Below are 22,479 nucleotides of genomic sequence, written 5' to 3'. Positions count from 1 at the left end.
AATAGTTCAAGTCGAAAAATGGGGGGAGGATGATTGATTGCCTTTGGCTCTCTCAGCTTTGGCTGTCCTTTGCTTGCTTTGCTTTGCTTTGCGCTCTGCCTGAGCCTGGGGGGGGGGAAGAATGTGTCTCCTTGATCGCCAAGTACCTTGTACCTCGTCCCTTACTTGTTGCTTGCCAATTTTCGGACCCACTCTGTCCCTTTTGGCGGAAGGTGAAGCCTCAGGAGTCATCTCATGCACGTGACTCAGCTGGAAGTTCAACGGTCTAAGGTGTAAACATTGCTGCAGAACATGATCATCTTGGATCACCCGAAAGTTACGATATTTCTTTATTCTAAAGGGGATGAAATACCTACAATGCCTAGCTTTAGGGTGATGGCTCTCCAAACAGGACAGCAGCATTCTTATGAAGAAAAGTGCCGTCCACGTCGAGATCTTTGTTACTCAACAGCCAGCTCATTAACATCCACAGAGTGGCTGCAGGCCTAGCGCAATCATGGCCATGATCAAAGTATCCATTTACCCCAGTCCGTAAGCTAAACTATGATCTCATTATATCATGAGCACCACCAAATCACCAACAGAGCATATAGCCAAAAAGTCAATAAGGATTCATATTACTGAGCAACAAGTACGAGAAGCCATCTTCTCGATTCCTCAAGCTCACGATCTGTCATACAATTCAAACTAGTCCCATGCCAGTATCCAAAGCCATGTCCATACTGCGTGTTCCATTCGCTATCTGTAATTCATACATAAATGTTTCATAGGCAAGTATCTTACTTGGCACGAGCCAGACCAACGGCGTTCTTGCCGAGGTCGTAGACAGAGTAGTATCGTCGCAGGAAAGCGTCACCGAGAATAACAAGAGGTCCCACAGGCTCGGGGAAGTCCATGCCCTGGAAGGTAGAGATACAGCTGCCCTGAACCTCGAGGATGTAGTCGGTGGCAGGGAGACTGTAGTTGGATCCAGCAAGGTTGAAGGTGATGTCAGGAAGAGAAGCGCGCTTGTCGCACTCAATGGTATACTGGCCGTTGTAGCCCTTCTTAGCGCCAATCTCCTTGTTCAGAAGCTCAGCGAGAGCGCTCGGGAGAACGTTCAGGGAGGTACCGGTGTCAAGGATGGCACCAGTGTTCTCCTGCTCAGCAACCTCATCGCCGAAAGCAATGGCTTCGAGGTCAACCTCCCAATAAGCCTTGCGGCGGAGGGGAATGTACTCGATATCTCCAGTGAACTTGGACTTGTCGATACCTCCAAAGGTAGCCTCGCTCTCGCCGTCCTGGTTGTCAAGGTAGAAAGCAAAGACGGGCTCATCCAGAAGCTTCTGGTTGACCATCTGGTAGAAAGGAGGGACCATGCCATTTACGGCAATGCGGTCGTAGCCGAGTCCAAGGATACCGTCGAAGCGGCCGAAGGCGAAAGCCAGGCCGGGCTCCTTAGTAGCCTCAGCGAAGTCCTGGTCCTTGATCTCGAGGTCGCCGATGGAGACAACATCATTGGAGACGAAACCAGACAAACTGCCAGATCCGTAGTGGATCTCGAACTCGGTGCCATTCTCCTTGTAAGTTGAGGAAGCGGACGAGTCGTACTTGGAGTGGAGGTAGCAGGCGATGCTGCCGCACTGCTGGGAAGGAACCCAGAGGTTAGAGCTACCGGTGTCGAGGACAACCTTGAAGCTCTGGGGAGGAGTACCAATGGTGATCTCGGAGAAGTCTGGGGCGATTAGCGATGGCAGGATTGGCGATTTAATTGGTACTTACACTGAGCGTTCATGAAGTTGGAGACGGGGACGGGATGGCCACCCTCGACGTTGACGGTGTTGGTAGCGAAAGCGTAATCGGCAGCATTCTTGGGGCGGGAGGCACCGAGGTACTTCTGGCCGAGGCTCTGGAGGTGGTCCTCAACGGAGTTGGTAGCCTGTGAATGGTGTTAGAGAGCTTTGATGGAACGCGCAATCATCATGGGAATCAAACATACGAGCTGGTCGGCAAGAGGAACCTTGTTGAGCTTCATCTTGTGAACACCGGCCTGGGCAGAGCCCAGGAGCGCGGCAGCAGTAAGAAGAGCGCCCTTCATGATGGACAATCGGGTCGATAATGCGACCAAGTGAATGGAATGATGGAAGAGCTCGACAAGAATGTTACGAGCTGCGATGGGATGGAGATGAAGATGCAGATGGTGAGTTGAGATGCAAGGTGCAAGATGGAGTTGGAGGAGATAAGATGGTTGGTTAATAACGACGAGAAAGGTAAGAAGGCAAGCGAGGCGGAGGAAAGCACCGTCCGAGCTGTGCTTGGCTGGGGGAAGCTTATTGCGCGTGCTTGCGGCCTGTTTCGGCGGTTAAGGTAAGTCTAGTGGTGGGTGTGGCCTGGGCCTCGCACCTCGCACCTGCCTGGATTCGTAAGTTACGCCTCCGGACTTTAGTCTTTTGGTGAAGAACTCCCCTGCTCATGACCTTGTGACTTGGTCTTGCTTGTCTGGCAATGACGCACCATTTGTATCCACTTTCCCTGCTCGGCAACCAGCTCCAAGCCTTTCCGCCTTAAGCATCATGCCTGTCTCATCTTATCAGCGCCAAGTTCAAGCGTATCAGGAACAAACAACAAAACATGCTGTTACTCTTTACCGGGGTCTGGAACACTTCCTCTTATGCCGTTGTCGTGGAAGATTCGTCAGAGGTTGATGATCTATGATGAGTGCGGCATGCACGTAGTATTCGTATGATGCCCCCTGGCCTGCTCACGCGTTTGCGGTGAGATATTTATGTTAGTGTTCCTGATAGCTTAACTTACAGCGTAGCACCATTGAAACTAACACTACCTTAGCATTAGCACTCCGGGGTTACACAGCTCTAACTTAGCTCGGATCCTCTATCATGCCTTGTGCCTGATCGTCAGACGAATACATTCTCACCGTCTAGGCAATCACAAGAACGAAATGTAAGCGGAATTGCACCAAGTTGTAACCAGAAACTGTCTCCCCCTTATTAAATATAAATAAACAATGTCCCTATGATAAATGCCCTTGTCCCTAACCTTTATTATATATAGCTACAACCACCCGGTTGAGCCTTGACCCATCATAAAAGTCGTCATCATAACTTCGTTAGTAACATCATCCAATAATACTCAAGCTCCTCGCATCTCCTTCTTGGAACGTTCCATCGCTTCAGCAAATACTTGCCGCACATCATCCAACTCGGCATAATGCTTGATCAGTTCCTCCAGTCTCTCCAGCCTGGAGCCCGTCATCTCATCCGACAACTTGCACCATCCAGAATGAAGTGCAACAAAAAGGAACGCTAAGCTCCCACGGCAGACTTGGTCATCTCGGATCCAAGAACGGAGTGCGCCTCTTGTAAGGTTGACACTGCAGCCACGGTCTCTTAGTAAGAGGATAAGCAAGCCCTTGAAGCCAATCTGCCCAGCCTTCAAGAATGCTTCAATAGCATCTTGTCCGATGGTAAGAGAATCCTTGAGATATCTCAACATCACTGGCAGCAATCTATCGCCATGTCGCGCGTTGGACGTCGTGTTGATAAGCATATCCTGCGTGATCTTGAACTCATCCTCAGCTCTCTCCGCCAACACAACAAACTCCCTTGCTGAGCAAACGCCCACTGCAGCGTCCAAGAGTGGCTGTGTGATCCGTACGCTCTCATCTTTGTGCTCGAAGAGAACTTGCAAGCCAGGGAATCCAAGCTCCCGTAATGTCTCAATGGCAATCTCCTCGTCGACGTCAACGTCGGCAGCACGATTGGCAAGAAGCATCTCGAGAACTTCGGGGGCCCAGTCGTCGGTGTCTTTCTGTGGTGAAGCTATCGCTGCTAGGACGACTTGTTTCGTGAATCGAACTTGGGCTGCTGGCATTTCGAGAAAGATGGCCATAAAGTCAGGTCGGCATCGGGTGTTGGCAAGAGCCAGTGTCATGAGCTTCTCATCGACAAGGCCCTCATGTGCCCGGTGTTTAAGAAGAACTCTAAGCATGGCTGGACCCTGACGGTTCTCGATAGCCTTCTCGGCAACGGCCGGTGTGATTGCAATCCGTGTTCCATGCTGTGTAAGCAAGTAATCCATGGTCCTGGGGTGGCATATGCTCGCAATACTCTCCATCATCCACTCGTCCAGTTCGATGTCATCCCCGTGGAGTTCAAATAGTAACGTTAGTATTTGGAGTCCATGCCGTTGATTCCTTATCGCTCCGATCATTGCTGCGTCGCTCCATTTGAAATCAGGATGATCGAAAATAAGATCCATCATCTCAGCGCTAGCACATTCTGCCGCGGAGCAGGAAAGATCTTGATCGCGGGAAATTTCATCTCTTCGAAGTGTCATGATCTTTTCAAGCATCCCAGGACACCCCCATCTTGCTGCTGCTCGAATGGTATAAGGCGTCAAAGGCTCGCCCTTTTTGAGAAGAAACGCCAGCATCTCAACTCTTCCGGTGAGTATCGCACTAACAAACGGCGACTTGAGTCTCGCATGGTGCTTTTCTCTATCTTCATCTGTGTTACCAAATCCCAAGTGCTCAAGGTTGTCGCGTTTGTGGTTTGTGGATGCGCTGGGGGCGGGCAATTCCGAGCCATTGGGTAATCCTTTGAGGAACTTGATTGCATCCTCGGCACAACGAAGCTTGCAGATGCTCTCGCTGGCCAACCGCACCCAGTGGAAGTTGTACTCCGACTTTGCTTGGAATACTCGCTTGACCTGGGTGGTACTTGTCCCTGACCATCCTCGCTTGATCGCGATGTGTCGCACGCGCTGGTTGATGAAGATCTCAACATCATGCTTCGACTGGGAGAATGAGTCCAGATCTCGGTGGACAAACTCGCCCAGGTACTCATAAATCTTTGAACTTGGTCGGCTCAAAATGAGAATGTTGAGATTCACAGCTGGTTTCGGGCCATGGAACGTCTGCTCCATCAACTCCAGCAGGATCGTTCGAGAGGCCGCGTCGCACTCATCTAACCCATCAATGACGCAGAAGATGTGACGGTCAGATCTGAAAGCAACCTCAACCAGCAAGTTCCACAGTGCTTGAGGTTTCTCAAAGACTCGAGAGCCGCGATGCGCATGTCTCCTGCGGATTCTGTCGCTGAGGAAGTGGGGATGGTTCTGAAAGAGCTGAGTGAGGAGACCTCGTAGAAGACCCTGAGCCGTGTTCCTCTGCGAATCATTTGAGTCGCAGAAGAAGTACGCACAGGTTTTTGTGGGATCAGTCGCGAAGTTACTTGTGAGCCTTTCGGCGAGAAAGACACCCAATGTCGACTTTCCTCTTCCTTGAGTCCCAGAAAGCCATAAAACTTGCTGGTTTTCTGACTCTGGTTGAAGCCAGCTCTTAACTTCTGGCACACTCATAATCCATTCACAGGTCTTGGGGGCCCTTGGACCCTGCTGTGTTCTGAGCGCATCCTTTGCATATGAGGGATCCAACCAGATGAGATCGTTGTAGAAAGCTTCAATCTGCTTTTCCTTGTCCGCATCATCTATCAAGTCAGTATATTTAGACACTTGTCAAGAGATGTGGCGTCTTACTTGGAACGTGACGCGTTTCATAGCGCTTATGAGCTACAGTGCTTGTGCTCGGCCACGGATAGTGTCCTAAGAAGCTATCCGGCGATAGAGGTCCTTCATCAGAGGCAGAGAACCGCGACCTTGAAGATCGCGGGGAGTCGTCTTTCGCTCTTGAGAAGCCCATTGCTTGTTCGCTCTGATTTAATGTGATATTGCAAAGATCAAGTTGCAAACGCGGTTCTTAGCCTGACTTCCATGCAATGCAATAGTCGGTGTATCAATCCCAACGGCGGCTTCAATGTCCTGGCGTGATGCATGCGTCGACAGAGGAGGGGTGGTACCTTTTACCGTCTGTCATTAGTGCAAGCGAAGTGAAAGTCTCATGACAAGAAGATGAGAGCAAAGATACGGTAAAGGAGGGATATCTATCGTATTCGAGATCGTCTGGAATACTGTGGCAATATCTCCGTTAGGGGGGATCTTGATTAAGAAAAAGGCGTTGGCATTGATTAATTAGGGGAGCTAAACTAAATTAACAATAAACCGTTCATATCGGTCGGGGGGGCTTCCCCTCGTTGAGGAATGTCTAAAGGGGAAAATTGGGAAGGCTGGTGTATACGCCAGCGCCAAGATGGTCCAGGCCCAATGTCATTTTTCCAGGGTTGTAACTTGGTAGACTCGACCCATGCAGACGGGAGGCGACCAAGAATCTGCAATGACGTTAAGTTAAGGTTCATAGAAAAAAGAAAACCTCAATGAATATTCTGTGACAGCATTTGCACAGAATATTCACTCAGTGTTCTATCGCCTTCACTCAGTTCCCCATCTACTTTAGTCATGACCCCAGCCTATTAATTTCACATCGAGATTATGCGTATCATCCTCGGGCTGTCCAAGCTTCTGCAAACATTTTATCCCAGCCAATCAAGGTAATGAAGACGCGTGAAAGAGAGGCCTCGATGTCTCGGCGCTGTTGTGTTAATGGCCACTCACTTGTCGCGTTTCCAACCGTTGTCAGAAATTAAATCGCCAATTAGTTATCTGCTTCTACGTACTGAACTAGGAATTGAAGGGGGTTAAGCGTGTTGGATGTTCTGATAGTCACTCTGTGTAGTAAACCTTTAGATACTAGGTACCTAGCATATCCGTGCGATCGCTACGATAATTCTTTCCCAATGATGTTTATATGAAATGTTGAGTGGAATGGATGCTTCAGATACAAACTCCTCATGCCTCACCTTCGATCTAATCAAATGTTGTATGATCTAGGGAGCCTTCAGTCTAAGCTCCTGTTGGTCTCCAAGTCACTGCGTTGGATGGTATAGGATGTGAACTTCTGAGACTTTCAACGTCGTCAATGCAGGTAGTTTTGAGATACCAGTGTGGTTATATACCTCCAAATTAGGCTCGGGCTGTAGGCTTTTTACCCTCGATTAGAACCTCTAATATTCAAGGTGCCAGAAACTTGTTGCAAACACTCCAAAGCGGCAGCACAAATGACTCCAAGCCAGCTCTGTACAGAGTTCACTGCCAAGATTACTGACCCCTTTGCAAGTGGTATGCGCCGATTTGTTTCCCGAACTGAATACAAAATGCTTACATACAGGGTAGCCCCCCGAGGAGGGTGACCTTGACCCATAGATTGTGACTAGCTAATACTACATCTAAAGTTATATTACGACATTCCTATTCGAAGCGACTGCTTCGTATACTCTATCTCTCAATGCGTGATCTCATGGTCCGCAATATGTTATCGGCGTCAGTCGTTGACACACTTCTGATTACGTTGTACTCTAAGGTAGGGGAGAAAAGAAAACTCGGGGCCTTGATCCAAAATGGCAAAAAGGCTGAGATAACTCAACATGAGTCTAGTACAAATCCAGGATAAGCTTAGGATCCCTCAAGTTTATCTCGACACACTAGATCAAGGTTTGATGTTTTCCTGCTCCCCCGAGGGCACTCCCAATCATTTCACTTACAACTTGCAGGGAACGAGACAAGAGGAAACCACACATTCAAATCGAGACGAATTCAACAGCCAGCGATTGCATGGCCGACTATGCTACCATGCTGTGAGTTCAACCATAAAGATTACATAACTCATGAGAGCTGGTGATAAGTGTCACTCCGAGGGCTTACGTGTTGGGGAGACGAATCCCAGCCCTCAAACCTTTTGATACATCCTGAATACGAAGTCTCTTAGCTTGTGAAGAGCAATTTTTCGGCCTGCTTGATTAAGAGAAGGCTAGAGGATCATCGCATGCGTGATGTTATAGATCTCGGAACGGTCGGACGTGGTTGGCTCCGGGACACTTGGGGGTGATGCAACTGCAACACTTTGACCTGGTTATATGACGATGGAAACGAGTGCTGTCAACCGTTGTTAGAAATAACTCATAGTGCTGGAGCAAAAATACTCCGCCGCACCTTTCGCCTACATGCAGGTGGCCTGATTTAAGGATGGCAACTAGTAACTGTCTTCTTAACTCTGACACTCGACAACCAGACCCACAAGCAAAACTATCTTAAGATAGAAGTCTACTCAAGTCTTTGACTCTGTCTCTGTTTCGTAGTTTTGTAACGTATCTTTCTGGTTTGATGAATCCCAACGCAGTTCGTAGTTGTCTCAGTTGCTATCAACGTGTTGTCCTTCTCTGGAACTTTTGACCAACAGCACCTCAAAATCAGCGAATTTTAACTTTTCGAGCCATGCACGTGCATACTCTCAACCAACAAGCCATCCGAAAAGAGTTGTGGATCTGAGGTGTTAAGTATCAACCTGCTCAAAGAACTGATTGTCGTCGGTTCAAATCGAGATTGTTAATGTCTTAATAAACACCTTAGTATTCTGATTTCACAGAACTGTGCGAAGCTATATACTTCGCAAAGACATTTGCAGCCAAAATGTCAAATACTTGCCTCAAGTCGGTTACGTTCCCCGTTTCTTTAGGTACAGTGAATGCCGACTTCCGGCTCGCAGAGTCAGGGGTCTCTTCGAGCCTCAGCCAAGAGCTGCCAGCACAGCAGCTGAGTTCCGGAACTAGCGAAAAGCATTGCAAGCTTAACCATGCTGCGCCAATCACGGCTTGAGCTAGAGACAAAATGATTACCCTGGCTAGCCTGGGCGCTCGGTACAGCTACTGACACCAGACAACCCCTGCTGTTTCTTCACGACTTCAACCAACACACTTTCTCTATATGGGGTTTGTCAGGCAGGGCACAATACAGCGGCGAGAACCTGATAGAACAGCTTCTTAATCTGATGCTGTAGGAGAGGCTTTGGACAAATCGTCTCACATGCTCAAAGTGATCAAATCTGACTTTTGGGGCCGCGGTGTGGCAGTTCTCACGACCTTCCTTCTTCGTTTACCTCAGAGCAAATATACATTAGCTTAGTATAGAGTCTTGACTTGCGAGTAAGTTTCTGCACATCAGACTTCCGGGTGTGAGGAACGAGTCTTGAGTTTCACCGACCAATTCCACTCCATAACCGCCGGTTTGTTGGTTGGGCCATGTCAGTCCAGGGGAAGCATGATCGTTGTATTGCATGGAACGACCAGGATTATTGTACTCATACGAACTCACAGTATGTGAGGACCTTATGACTAAATACAAGCTCAGAGAGCTCTCTTCTGTGTATAAATAGAGGTGCTGCTTCCACAGAAATCTTCTCGGTTCACCAAGCACCTCACTCCTCATTTCATACTTCAACCACTCCGTTCAAAGAAACACCATGAAGTTCTCTGCTCTTGCAACCGTCCTCGTCTCCCTCGGCCTCGGTGCTGACCTAGCTGTCGCCAAATGTGATAGTGGTTGCTACCTCAAAGTCTGCGACTGGAGAAACCTCAAGGGCAACTGTCATACCAAGTGCTACCAAGGCAAAGACATTGGCCGTGTGGTCAAGGTTGACAAATCTGGCCTCAAGGGGCCCATCGTTTCCGCCAAGAGCAGCAATGGTTGTGGGTGTACCTTTGGCTACAGCAGTGGGTACGTGTCCCATGTTATGATCAAGAAGTCCAGTCTCTGCTACATACAGTCGGCTAATATACAGAAACAGAAGTGCCTGCCAATATGTCGGTTCCGGTTCTAAAGGCACCAACTTCGCGACCCAGTGTCTCAAGGGCGTCGACGAGGTGCAGTGCAACAGGCTCTAAGGTATTGACCTAGTTAGCCAGCTTCATCCGGAGGCAGGGGGCTTTGAAATGGTCTTTGCAAGGGATTGCAACAACACACCGGGATACATCTTGCGGGGCCTGAAGGCTAGCGATCATTTGGCTTAGCAAATAAATAGATTTCATTGGCACTTAATCCAAAGAATGAACCCCAGAGGCACCTGTCTTCCAAATGCTGTTCAGTCATCCTGTGCATATGCTCCCCCGAACCTCCATCTATATACCATTTCGACTCCAACAGGGGTAAACAGTATGATAGACACAATCTGCCCAAAACCCCAGTAATTCCCATCGTAAGTCTCTCCCATATTCTCCGACATTTGCTCCTGGACGTTTCTAAGGGTGAAGATCGCCACCAGCAGTGGTATAGTCAGTCCAACAAACACAAAAAGAGGAAGGATGGCAACAAGTGGCCTGTCACTGAACCACTTGTTAACGCCCTCACGCCAAGAGGCCTTGTCTTCTGTTCCTTTGGCATTCTTTGCCTTCTCGTCATGGTCGTAGCATGTGCCAGGCAGACCAGCAAGGAGCCAGAATGTGAAGATGTATGTAATCAAGGAGGCAGTCAATTCTAAGCCATTTAGAGATTTGAAAGTTGTCGATCGCCCAATATTTCTGTACTCTGCGGGAAAGCACATATCCTCAACGACACTCCAGTCTGTAGGCGATACCTCTGAGCCCTTACCCTCACCGATGGGGCTTATGTCAAAGGCATGAATGCACCTCGATAAGAAGGGATAGAACGACAGTGCAACAGTTGCACTGAGGAGAAGTAATCTGGCGTTGTGTTTAATACTGGCTCTCGCGCTGCTTTTCGCTGCTGGCTCCAACAGAGCAACCGGGTACAGAAGCGGCATCATGCTAACGACGGCGACAGATTGGGATATTAGAGCTTCTATAGCGCCCAAGTCCGCAGTGCTGATACCATAGTCTTTGCGAGCAAGTACAGCGATCGTAGCCAGCTGTAGCGCCAGTGCAAAATATGCAGCACAGTCGACAAATGCTTCAAGGCCGGCTTTTGCAACTTCACGCCCATGGCTATTTTTGCCACTTCGCTTGGACATTATGACTGCAAGAGATAGTAGTATGCTCAGTATGATCTCGAGAACATAACCAACAGCAACCTGTTGCGGAATGTCAGTTACAGTACATCATGTATGGAGGATCATTGAGACAGACCCCAATTCCAGATATGTCAGGATTTCCTGTGCCGTAGATGGCGTTACATATCTCGCTCTTACAATACTCTAGTAAGCTCTTATTAAACTGTGTTTTAGAGTCGAGATCCTGAATGTATTTGCTGAAATCGTTTAGTTCTGTCCATTGCGAGCAATCGATGCTGAGACTGGACATTTTGACTGAGGCTCGCTGATGATTATGATGAACATGCCGCTGGGATGTTCAATCTCGAAATGCTGAGCAATGTCGCTCACTGACTTCAGCCCGATTTTGTCTCAAATGTTATCAAGACTCGCCCCCCAATAATACTCAGCTGCGGCTGAAGGTGGCGTATTCTGGGCGCAGCCAAGGTCCAATAGCAACAAATGAAAGGCTCATCAGCGCAGGTAGTCTCGATAGTTCATGCCACTGGCTTGAAATGGACAGACCGAATGCCGAGCCTCGTTGTACAGTGTCGGGTCTCATATAAGGCTCAAGCCTCGAGACATTCTTACCCATCAACAGAGCCGGAAACCGTACCAAGTGTACAGAAGCTCATTCTAACGATACTAGTGTCCTGAGTATGTCGAGATCCATTGTTCTATTCACCGTTGGCTTCAGTCTTGCTGCACTGGTCACTTCACAAATTAGCAGTATTGTGTCTTCAGAAACTTGCGGGTACATCGATGGAGGTAGGGTTGTCATCACTGCGTGCAAGCCATCAACTAATGGGAGACCTTGTCCAGATTTCGATCGTGCAATCGAATGCACGTCTAGATCATGCGGATTCTTGTTCATATGGGGCCACGACAATGCCTATGCTGGATGCTGCGGTTATGAGAGATGTGCAATCGCCACGACATGTATTGAGTCAGGCACAGCACTAAACAGTAATACCATTCAATGGTAGGCTCACTGATGTTGGATTCAGAAGGCTATATTAAAGCAGATACAGCACCGATGGTTCGCTTTCTGCATGTGCAACCTACACATGGCCACAACTCTCAGCAGAAGCATATTTCTGTGCCACGGCAAGGACGACAGTGACGGTCGTTACAGAGACTAGAGATGCATCTTCTAGCAATCCGTTAACCTTTACTGCGGAACCAACAATTGAGCCCTCAAGAACAGACGGAGGAGGTCCTCAACCAACGGACGCCGGTGGACCAAACCTCGGGACCGAGTCTGGTCAGTGCATCACTTGATAGAGACTCTCTCGGTGTTCTTGTTAACCGCAAAGCAGACTTGAGCTCGCGACAAAGGATAGGCGCCGGGGTGGGCTCGGGGCTTGCTGGTGGGCTGATGTTGATATTTTTTGCGTGAGTGTTTAAGCCATTGTTTCCTATGACTGACCGGAAACACGCACGAGTCTGACGCTTGTCTAGAATCTTTGGGTGCTGCAGACAACGCAAAAGGAAGAGTCTGAGGCCACAGGCCGATTCGAAACCCATGCTACAGAAACATGCTCAAGCGGAAGTCAGGTCAGCTCCCTTGAAACAAGGACCGGTTGGCAATGGCCTCCTTATTGAGAGGGAAGCTGAAATGACATAGCGTTATGCCAGAATGAGCATCGGGTTGGTTGATATACACAGGAGCAGAGGAAAGCATGAGACTAAATGAAGTGAATGTGAAGTGAATATGACGATTAGGGAGAATTGGCTGTAGAAAATTGAAATCCACAGAATCGATAGTCTTGTACGGAGTATGTATCATCTCGATATCACGAAATCGTGCCAAGACTCCACAGGGCAATGAGACACAGTGTCTCTGACACTTGTCACCGACTGGTATGACGGAGCTCGTGTTTCCACCGCCACCAGACAAATAATGCAGGGCAGGGAGATAGAACGGGCTGAGGGTGTCCTTGTATTGCGTTGCATTGCTGGCAAAGCCCAGAGATATCCCGTCTTCCCAAGAACAAACCATGATGCTACGAAAGGCTGGAAATGGATGGACTTGGAAGAATATTTCTGATTCTTGGTCATGGTCGCGGCGCAGTTGTCAACTCAATCTCCATTATCACAATCGCGTGCAGGCAGAGACACGAAATTGGAAAGTCGATTGAGGGAGGTGAAAGCGGCCACCAATAGCTGATGAGTTTTTAAGATTGAATCTTCCAAAAATAGCCCCCCAAGACTTATCAGACAATCTCCCATTCTCCAGGCTGGATATAAGACTGGGGATCAACGGGCCGCATACCAGCGAACGGTGACAAATACGCAGCTTGATTATTGATACATAGACTTATGCAGGAAAAGGGGGGGTTATTGTGAGGTTATATCTTCCATGTCGTGTAATAATGCAAGCCGCATGTAAAGATGCATATATGGGTATGCTGGTGGCGGAAAGGGACAATTTGCGTTGGCCTCACTAACCCTAGCGCAGGTCGTTTCCGTATCAGATACTTCGTAGTTCTCAAACATATATATATCGATTTATACAGATACTCCGAAGTCATATGTCCGCGTTTGTGCCTATGTTCTCTATTCGAAACTAGCAGACGAAAAATCGGCGGCAATGGATGGGACTTGGTATGTCTTCTCTTCCAAATAAAAGACCAGAAAACATCCGACGAGGCACAAAAACGGTCTTGGCGGATGGTTCGGAACGAAAGCCATGTTGAGCCCAGTACCTAGTTAGTTAACGCCTCAATGTCTAAAAAGACTGCAGCCCAATCACTTGAGATTCAGCATTCCCATATAAAGAGGCCATAACGTTTGTGACCATGACATAAGCTTCACTGTGTCAAACGGTCAATCTAGTCGTCAATGCGACTGCATTTCGTTTTGCTCGAGACAGGACGGACTTATTACGCTCAATGTCGCCTGCAAAAGCCGACAGTCCCGACCGGCTGGAACAATCCTATCTTCCGGCTTGGAATATTGAGCGTGGAGCATCAAAGCAGAACGCCAAGCGTTGAAGTTGCATCGTCAAGAATGCCATGCCAGCGATTATCCAAGATGATTATCCACGGGTCCCTTGGTTTAAATCAATCTCCACGGGGTTTTAGCATCGAGTATCCTCGATGCAACGGAGGGTCGACACATCTCTTGGCCGCCATGGAGATGGATGACGGGCTAGGGACAAGCCTGTTCATCAGAGATGCATGCCGAGATCAGAGAGGGGCTTGAACGCCTCTTGCTGGCAAAGCCAGAGTCTGCCTTGCCAGAAGAGCCCTGAAGCCTGTTTGGAGCTACGTATGATACAGTAAGTTAGGGGCTGCTTGGCGAATCGACCCGCTGCCATGTTCCATGCTTTATTAATCGCGTTAATTGTTATGCTTTCTTTTCATAGCCGGAGCAGAGTCGAATGCCGCCATTCTTGCGACTTGGCTATTCCATTCGCTGCCTCGATGAGTTTCAGACTTTCATCATCGATCTCGTGCATTGGTGTTCTAGTACGTATCAATCTCGGAACTCTAGGAGCAAATCGTGTTGCGAATTGCTTCGCGGCCCTTTTATGAAGGAGGTTGATATGACCCACAGGTGACATTTGGCCAAGGGCAGACCGGATGGAAGAGAGAGGCTTTTAATATGAACGTCGACAAAAGGGGCAAGTCCATAACCGTAGTATGTGATGTAGGAACCAACCCAGAAATGCGTGGATAACCTTATCGGAAGGCTGCACAAAATAGGAATTGTGTATTTTTCTAAGTTGGCATAATCCAAGCTTGCATGGTCCGTGGGCTGAACAAACAACTCAAAATCGGTGGAGTTGTGATCAATTCAGCTGAAAGTGTCTTTTTGAACAAGTTCGATTTACATTCGAGACTCCGAGGTTGCAAATTTTCTCTTCTGTGGCAGCGTCTGGTTCATTCTTTCCACACAATAGTACCTAAGTTATTCTTGGTTTCAGCTTACAGAAGCTAGTCAACAAATCTTCGGTTTCGCTTCGACGGCTTGGCTATATCGAGTGGTAGCAGACGCCGTCTCCATTTGCTGTTTCAATCGGTAGCCGCTGATTTCTCCTGTCGCAATGCTTGCAGTGAGAATCATATTCGTTCCGTTTCTCAATGGTTCAAAATACCGCAACGAATATACTTAGATGTGACGGCTTGGATTCATCCTTGTAGGTTTTCCATTAGACTGTGCAGGACCAGATACCGAGACACTGGTTATTGTTGGTTGGGCGAGGCAAGTCACGATCGTATTAATGCAGGTCCAATGACACAAGTCCGCTAGTCGAAAGAAGATAGTCGCTGTATGCGATATCCATTGACTCAAGTCAAGCATATCAACTGCCTTGAAGCCATCATGCCTTGCTCTCGACTCTGCCTGTTATGGTGGGGACTTTGATGCACCGAAATGACCGCTGACTTATCTGTGATCTGTTATTTTGAGAGAAGCTATTCACTGATTTGGAGCTCCCATCACTCGATCGCACCGTAGTATACGGAGTAGGTCTATTAAGCGCCTTCCAGGAATAACTTGCAGGTCGTATTCTGACTGGACCGTCAAAGTTCAGCAACAAGCCTCACGAGACACGTGGACCGATACGGTGGTGACCACAGGTAATTAGCTGACGCGCACCTCCTGTGGACAGTGAGTTAACCCACTCAGGAAGCGCACAATACTTGGACAGATTTTGCATAAAATGTGATTAGACTTATGAAAGCTTCCAGACCAAATACCAAGGTGCATTGACATGCAAATGAATGTTGGAAGCCCCCCACTTAGAGGTGGATTGTTGTCAGCTTCGATCAACTCAATCGCTAGAAGCCTGTCTAGCATCGATGAGCGTAGTCTGTTTCTTGGCAGGACAGGTAGAATGAACAAGTCCCTCATAGTGTTGTTCATGGGTTTCGAGATGGCGTCCTCAACAAACAGTTGGCGTTACCATTTCAATGGAAAATGTGTGAGTAATAAGTGCCGTGGTTAAAATGGGTAAATTCTTGAACAGCCATGGTGCCTCAAAAGTAAGCCGAGCATGGCCAAGATCTGCGGTATAAAGTCCATTTTAGGAAGATGGAGGGTGAGATACGTACTGGACTATGCCGTTCCTGAATATCATCCACAAATTGCGTGAACCATACGGGAGTAGGGTTTGCACCTGTTTGAAAAGCCGATAATGCAAATCAAACGCCAAAAGTTCGCGGCCATGGATGTTTAAGCCGTCGATGTTCACTGACGGTGCGGTCCAGAATCGAGAGCGATAGGTCCCTCATGGATTCGGAGCCGGTGTCAAGCTCTCTTTTAAAAATAAAATAGAAATTATCATAAAACGCGTGTTCCAATGGTGGTAGCACATTCCATATCTCAGGTTAAAACCCAGGCATTGGATTGGATGATGTGGCTTGTCCGCGGGCGGGTTCAGCGGTCGTAGCGGTCGCAGCGCCTCTGGTTGTCCCCTGGTATATGCCCGGAGTGCAACGTCGCAGGGGCGTGTAATTGTTCAGGGGGTTGAATTTGATGAAATCCAGGAGAAGGTTGGAAGGAGTGGTGGGGTTTGAGAAACTGGACTTTCGTGCGAGCAATAACGTACCGAGATGGTGCTCAGGAACGAGGCATGAATGAAATCAAAGACTTTTCTTCTTCGAAGGGGCCGAGCTTGATAAAGTCGCTCATGCTCACGATCGAGTGTGTTGATGGTGGCTGATGACCTCTGTTCCTCCGAATCTTGCAACTCGATACTCCGTGGTTGACGCTTCGCGCCAGGTCACAAAATAACCATAGTTGTCATCCTCTGGTCTCACTGCGGTTTTATCTGAATCTGTGCATCTTCCGTCGAAGTTGGAAGATGTTTCCGTGATGGTGTGGTTTCGAGTTTGTGTCGTGTAACTCAGGTCTCAAAGGAAGGGACAGGTCCGTGTGTGTAATCAAAATGCGGTTAGTGTGGCGACAATGTGCACTATATTATTCAAGGTTTGTGCAACTGACCGAGACTGCACAAAACGGGCAAAAATTGCGCCGTTAGTTGTTGGACTAACGGCCGTATTCAACATCGGGTGGTTTAGTGGTTGATAGCGGGTTTTCCGTCAAGATTTGAGCTTATGCTATGCATGATTTTGTGCAAAAGGAGAAGCCAGGCCTTCCCAGTTTATCCACCTGCTACCAGAAGATGATCCCAAAATGGTGGCCGGTTCCCTGCTAAATCCCTGACAGTGTCTCCACTAAATTGCAAATGCCCCTGCACCCCCTGGTCCTTTGTCTCGCCAGCTCGTGCAATTACTGGCTGGTGCGCTGAGGGTCCTGGTCTTGCTTGGCTTTTGGCTCTGGATCTCCCCTTCGCTGAGCATCTTGTCCCTTTCCCTTTCCTGTCCCCTCTGACTCGCTTCGCTTCGCTTTACCTTCCATCTCCTGTCCATTACACTCCATCTCCTCTTTCAACAAAAACAAGCCACTACCTCTGGCCGCTCGCTCGTTCCAGTCCCTCTTTCATTTCCCCCCACACTTTCAAAGCGTTTGTTCTTTCTTCTGTTTGACTTTGAAGCGTATCGTGATTAGTATCGCGGTGGTCTCTTTTCATCGTCGAGTTATTTTCCTTGTTCAAGGCATCTTGATCTTCTTTCTTCATTTGCCTCGCCTCTCCTCATCTCCTCTACTACGACACGTGCGATCGATACCTCTGGCCTCTCTTATCACCGTCATCTATTCGCCACCCGACGGCACTGCTGGATCAAGCCATCGACCATCAACGGCTTTTGTGCAAATACTGCAAAGGGTTAATAGTCTGTTCGCTATCATCGACGACAAGGAACAAGTGCTGCCAGATAGTGGAATATTTGGCCCCTTTCACATGCTCATCACATCCGACTTCTCTCGATCCATATCCATCTCACTGGGGGTTCTTATCAACGATCAGTATACGATACTCGTACACTACTGCTACACATTCGCTCAAAACTCTCTTCACACATATTCACCATGAAGACTTCAGGACTTGTGGCAATGGCCATGGCGGGTGCCAGCCTTGTATTCGCTGCAGACCTGCAACAGCCTGCGCAGACTCCCGTCTTGAACCAGCAGACTCGTCAAGGGTGCTTCAAGTCTGTGGGTAACATGACACAGGCATTTTCGGGCACCGATACATCAAGTGGTTATTGTTTCAACCTATGCAAGAAGAAGTACAACGCGTTCGCACTACAAGGGTCGAAGTGCTATTGCGGTATGCTCTACCCTCCAGATGACGACCTGGTCGACGACGATAAATGCAACTGGCCGTGTCCTGCTTATCCTAAGGAGGCATGCGGTGCTCTCAGGACATACTATTCGGTTTTCAATACAGGCCTCGAATTAGCACCTGATAGCTATAAACCGGAAGAATCTACCACAAGTGCTGCTCCTTCGTCCACTAAAGCCACTGAAAGCAATGAAAGCACTGCTGCCGAGGAATCTACTGCCCCAACAGAAAGTAAGGATGCCGCTACTACTTCGGAAGCGGCTTCCGATGAGAAGAAGAGTGGCCCCAACGTGGCCGCCATTGCTGCTGGTGTCGTTGTGGGCGTGGCCGTTGTTGCTGCCATTGGAGGTGGTGCCATTTTCTTTGTCCGCCGCCGACGCAACGCTGAGATCGAGGAGGAGCACCGCCGAAACGCCGCCGTAAACGCTTTTATCAATGGCTCTAAGCCACCTGGCAGCAGTGGCAGCATCTCCATGACCGATTCCCGCCTGGATCCCGTCATGGCTCACCGACGACTCAGTGATGGTAGCATCGCTGATAATCAAGATTATTCTCGAAGAATCCTACGGGTAAGTTAATAGTGTGTGTTGGGATGCATACACGTTTCACTGACTTGAGATTAGGTCACCAACGCTTGAGCGAATCTCGAGTCTAGGATCTTCAATATCAATTACTTTTCACCCATTATTTCACCATCGGCATTTAGGGCGTTTTCGGTATGATAGCTCATGTGTATTTGCCAATCAATCACTCCCGACGATCTGGCGGCGTTTGACTCTTTTCTGGGCGTAGGACTAGACATTTCTTCTACTGTTTGCGTCTGCGGAATTACGACTGGATTTGATCAATCACGCTCCACGGCACACCGGCTTCACCTGCGCCATCCACTCATTGTCTCCTTTTTCACAACTAGGCCTTTGACGAAACGACTGGAGAATATGGGAATAATGTCGCAAGTGCCCTTTTTAGATGCCATCTTTCCCTGGATCCGTTTCACTATGGATGTCGTCTTCGTGTAAGGGTATTTAAGCGGCAATCATACCCGCGTGTAATCGGCACGTCTGTTTTCTTTTCTTCATGACTGGGAGTCCTATGTCTCCTGTGTACAAATTCTCCCTCTGTTTGTTGAGTAGGGCAGGGTCAGATCTAAAAATAAGGGGGCGAGAAGTCCTCTCGGGATATTGGTCAGGGTGCGATGGAGCGAGTTGTCAAGTAGATACAATGGAACGTGGGAGATGTGCCAACCTCGTGGGGGGGGTATCACGATTGGGAGGTTGGCGGATAGTGCGGGATATCGTATCGTCGCTTTATTTACTTTTTTACTTCACCGTTATCTTTTCCCTATCATTGACCGATGATCGTGGTGGTCATGGTGTCGCCTGTATGTAGGGTTGTGCATAGTCATACTACTACGTAGGACTTAAGATGCTGGTTCATTGACTGAGTCTTTCCCTTGATATCACTGCTGAGGTAAGCTGCTGTTTTAGGCTTATATATATACCCTGTGCAAGCTGTTGGGCGCCATTTGTATGCATTGTGTGATAGTGGTGAATGTGGTTTTGTATTGGTACCAGCTCTCGACGGGCCATGTAGCTTGGAAGATACCTTAGGTAATTTCCTCACCGATTGCCTCACTTGTAGGACACTTCGTCTTCACGATGCATATACTCAAAGAGATACCCGTCCAGTTGGGTTCAGTCCCGATGCCCGATCTGAAATTTTGCAGGTATTCGGGTAAGGTGCTACAGACTGATATGATACCTCAAAGGTCTTTATTTGTGTTGCGATTAATGTTGCAGTGCCGTGTTGAGCATCCTAGGTTGTTATCTGTGCTAATTGATACGTTCCACTCATGGAAGCTGACATAGGTGAATGAGAGGTATGAGAGGACAGCATGATCTCTAAGAAACAGCCGGAAATTACTCTCGCTTTAAAACAAATAGCCTCTGCCATGGTAAAAAGGATAGCCAAAAAACTGACCGAAAGCGACAATATGAGGGTCAAACTTGAAGGCCATCAAAGTCTGCTTAGGGTAGGTAGCTAGGTCTCGGGCGAGTAAGCTCAGAGGGGATACCACGTGACCATGGAAGCTCGAGCTTGGCGCGATGCTTGTCGCGTTGGAAAAGTTCCCAGCCTGCAAACATCAACTAACGGCAAACAAACGAAACAATTCGCACACTGCATACACAACGAGAACCGATCCAAATTCCCGAATATTCACCCATAAACCTACAGACAAGAACAAACATCAGTCCTTACAGGGCTTACTGCCCGAGCTCAAACTCAACATGAGCTCCATCCCAGCTCCTCGAATTCGTCGCACGGCGCAAAACACACAATTCACGTAGGTGAACCTCGTTTTCGAACGATATTCGGCTCGAAGAACGCCTTCTCATTTTTATAGATATAACCTTTCGCGACGGGTAAACGATGTTCAAACCTATCCAGTTTACTCTCCACAAGGAGCGACCATCCTCATATACGGTCACGAAAACGGTGTGACGATCGCATGGCGAGGAGGCAAGCGATTCAAGGCTGCGAAGAAGGCCCCGCCTAAACCCGAAAAGCAGAATGGAAACACAGACGACTCCATTATGATTATCGACTCGGACGACGACGAACCACCAGCCAAGTCCAAGACAGCATCTCATTACGAAGACAAACCGCAGTTTGAAGATGAGCTTGAGGATACTCCCTTTCCGGAGATCGTCCAGACACTGGACCTGGCGCTTGGAACAGCGGTCTTGAAAGTTGCGGTCATGCCCATGACCCCAACACCAGCACATGATGCTGCATGGGGAGGTGCTAAAGTCCTGACGGAAAAGATGGTATTCGCTGTGTCTTGCGTAACCAACGACATCTACGTCATTACACTTCCTCTTACCCCCCCATCACCAGAGAGCAAGGCAAGATCAGAGCTCAGGAGCGATCTGCTGGCAGGCGAGGCTGGATCCGGAGCCTGGGGAGAGTCGCTCATCCTGCTTGGTGGCCAGAACAGACACAGCGAGGGCATTGCCATCAACCTCATCATGCCCACTGTCACAGAGCGGCCTGGTACAAAACCCAGGGCCGTTGTTGCCTCGCACTGCAGAGAGGCTTCTGGTGTACTCCGGTTATGGGATGTACCGCTAGATGCTAGTGATAAACCTGCCAGTCCTGTCGAGTCTTTCCAGACCGAGTATTTGCCCAACCCTCTGACAAGCATATCCTTCAACTCTACACATACGACACAGCTGCTTGCTGTCTCAGCCCTGCAGGGCGTTCGGGTCTACGACTTTGCGCGACCCTCTTTCACCGCCACAGATGCCACAGGGCCTTTCCCTCTCCAGGGCTCGTGGCTTCTCTCCATGTATCAGCCCTTTTCTCGCCCTTCATCGACAAGGAAACCAATTATCGACGCTGCTTGGATAGTACACGGTCGCGCCATATTAGTCCTTCTTGCTGATGGCGTGTGGGGTATCTGGGACGTTGATGGCGCCAGTCCTACTGCACCAGGCGCGGTTCTCTCAAATAAACTGCAGCCTGGAGTCAAGGGAGCCGCCTTGACGACCTTCAGCGTTTCTGGCTACGTGGAGGGGACAAGCTCACTTAGGAGTGTGACAACCCAGAACAAGGAGCACAGCACTGGAGACTTCGCCCCTATGACACCGCACACTCGACGACAGGCTACTGCATCCCTGAGCTCTGCTATCACACTTGACCGCCTGGCCACTATCCGAGGTGGCATCAAAGTGTTGTCTCTGCCATCAAGTGGTAGTGCCATTCAAGATGAGACCGTGGTTCTGTGGATCGGTGGTCTCGAGCATGTATGCGTCATCCCTGGAGTCACACGCTTCTGGGATTCTCAACTCCGAAGGGCTGCTGGAACAGGTGGAGATATTTTCAGCGGAGCCCAACCGGTCAAGATGATCAAGCTCATGGATTTGGCAACTGGCCTGCTGGGTGAGAGATGTTGCGGAGTTGGTCTATTGATAGAGCCTGATCACAGTATTATTGCACAAGATGGTGGCCTCCCTGCCGATGTTATTGTTCTCGGCGAGTCCAGGATTGTTGTTGTTCGAGAAGGAGAGGGCGGACCCGGCAAGATTGTGGGTGCCGTTGCAAACTCACGAAAACGACGCTTGTTTTCAAAGGGAGATAAGTCAGACGCTATCATCGTGCACGGCAGGGACAACCGACCAGCCAAGTCTTTGTTCAACCTGAGCACTGTCAAGCCGGGTACCTTACGACTTCGATCTGCCTCTGGAAACTACGATGAAGACGCAGACACTACTCTGCAGCCACCGCGCCGAACCGTCGGCTTTGACTTTATGGACACACTCGAAGCAGCAGCAGACGATACGCAAGACTTTACGAGACGGAACGTGGAGTTTGAGATGTTGGATATCATGGAGATCGACAAGACACTGGACAACATGGATGGCCAAAGAAGGACATGAGGCTGTCTCATGGATGTATAGTTGAGATCGAGGGACTGACCTTTGCGAGTAGATGTCGAGAACGATATAATGTAGAT

At 48.8% G+C, this 22,479-nt stretch overlaps 7 protein-coding genes across 7 annotated transcripts; 4 read left to right on the top strand and 3 right to left on the bottom strand.

The window, feature by feature from the left end:
• Window positions 1–779: 779 nt before the first annotated feature.
• Window positions 780–2,077, bottom strand: FMAN_10547 (putative aspartic proteinase, pepstatin-sensitive; the record flags this gene model as incomplete). Its single annotated transcript, XM_041823983.1, has 3 exons — window positions 780–1,714; window positions 1,762–1,918; window positions 1,979–2,077. 3 exons carry the CDS (start codon window positions 2,075–2,077, stop codon window positions 780–782), a joined length of 1,191 nt encoding a protein of 396 aa, XP_041689509.1.
• Window positions 2,078–3,129: 1,052 nt separating this feature from the next.
• FMAN_10548 (uncharacterized protein) lies at window positions 3,130–5,698 on the bottom strand (the record flags this gene model as incomplete). Its single annotated transcript, XM_041823982.1, has 2 exons — window positions 3,130–5,486; window positions 5,536–5,698. The coding sequence occupies 2 exons, from the start codon at window positions 5,696–5,698 to the stop codon at window positions 3,130–3,132; spliced, it is 2,520 nt and encodes an 839-aa protein (XP_041689508.1).
• A 3,549-nt stretch (window positions 5,699–9,247) lies between these two features.
• FMAN_10549 (uncharacterized protein) lies at window positions 9,248–9,668 on the top strand (the record flags this gene model as incomplete). Its single annotated transcript, XM_041823981.1, has 2 exons — window positions 9,248–9,501; window positions 9,572–9,668. 2 exons carry the CDS (start codon window positions 9,248–9,250, stop codon window positions 9,666–9,668), a joined length of 351 nt encoding a protein of 116 aa, XP_041689507.1.
• Window positions 9,669–9,865: 197 nt separating this feature from the next.
• On the bottom strand, window positions 9,866–11,039 carry FMAN_16225 (uncharacterized protein; the record flags this gene model as incomplete). The annotated part of the gene is made up of 2 exons (XM_041823980.1): window positions 9,866–10,810; window positions 10,866–11,039. 2 exons carry the CDS (start codon window positions 11,037–11,039, stop codon window positions 9,866–9,868), a joined length of 1,119 nt encoding a protein of 372 aa, XP_041689506.1.
• Window positions 11,040–11,427: 388 nt separating this feature from the next.
• FMAN_10550 (uncharacterized protein) lies at window positions 11,428–12,395 on the top strand (the record flags this gene model as incomplete). The annotated part of the gene is made up of 4 exons (XM_041823979.1): window positions 11,428–11,750; window positions 11,800–12,032; window positions 12,088–12,163; window positions 12,248–12,395. The coding sequence occupies 4 exons, from the start codon at window positions 11,428–11,430 to the stop codon at window positions 12,393–12,395; spliced, it is 780 nt and encodes a 259-aa protein (XP_041689505.1).
• Window positions 12,396–17,707: 5,312 nt separating this feature from the next.
• FMAN_10551 (uncharacterized protein) lies at window positions 17,708–18,601 on the top strand (the record flags this gene model as incomplete). Its single annotated transcript, XM_041823977.1, has 2 exons — window positions 17,708–18,532; window positions 18,587–18,601. 2 exons carry the CDS (start codon window positions 17,708–17,710, stop codon window positions 18,599–18,601), a joined length of 840 nt encoding a protein of 279 aa, XP_041689504.1.
• A 1,650-nt stretch (window positions 18,602–20,251) lies between these two features.
• Window positions 20,252–22,402, top strand: FMAN_10552 (uncharacterized protein; the record flags this gene model as incomplete). Its single annotated transcript, XM_041823976.1, has 2 exons — window positions 20,252–20,307; window positions 20,368–22,402. The coding sequence occupies 2 exons, from the start codon at window positions 20,252–20,254 to the stop codon at window positions 22,400–22,402; spliced, it is 2,091 nt and encodes a 696-aa protein (XP_041689503.1).
• Between the last annotated feature and the right edge of the window lie 77 nt (window positions 22,403–22,479).

Source organism: Fusarium mangiferae (genome assembly GCF_900044065.1).
Source record: "Fusarium mangiferae strain MRC7560 genome assembly, contig: FMAN_scaffold016, whole genome shotgun sequence".
Lineage (NCBI taxonomy): Eukaryota > Fungi > Ascomycota > Sordariomycetes > Hypocreales > Nectriaceae > Fusarium > Fusarium mangiferae.
This window is presented reverse-complemented; position numbering and strand designations above follow the sequence as displayed.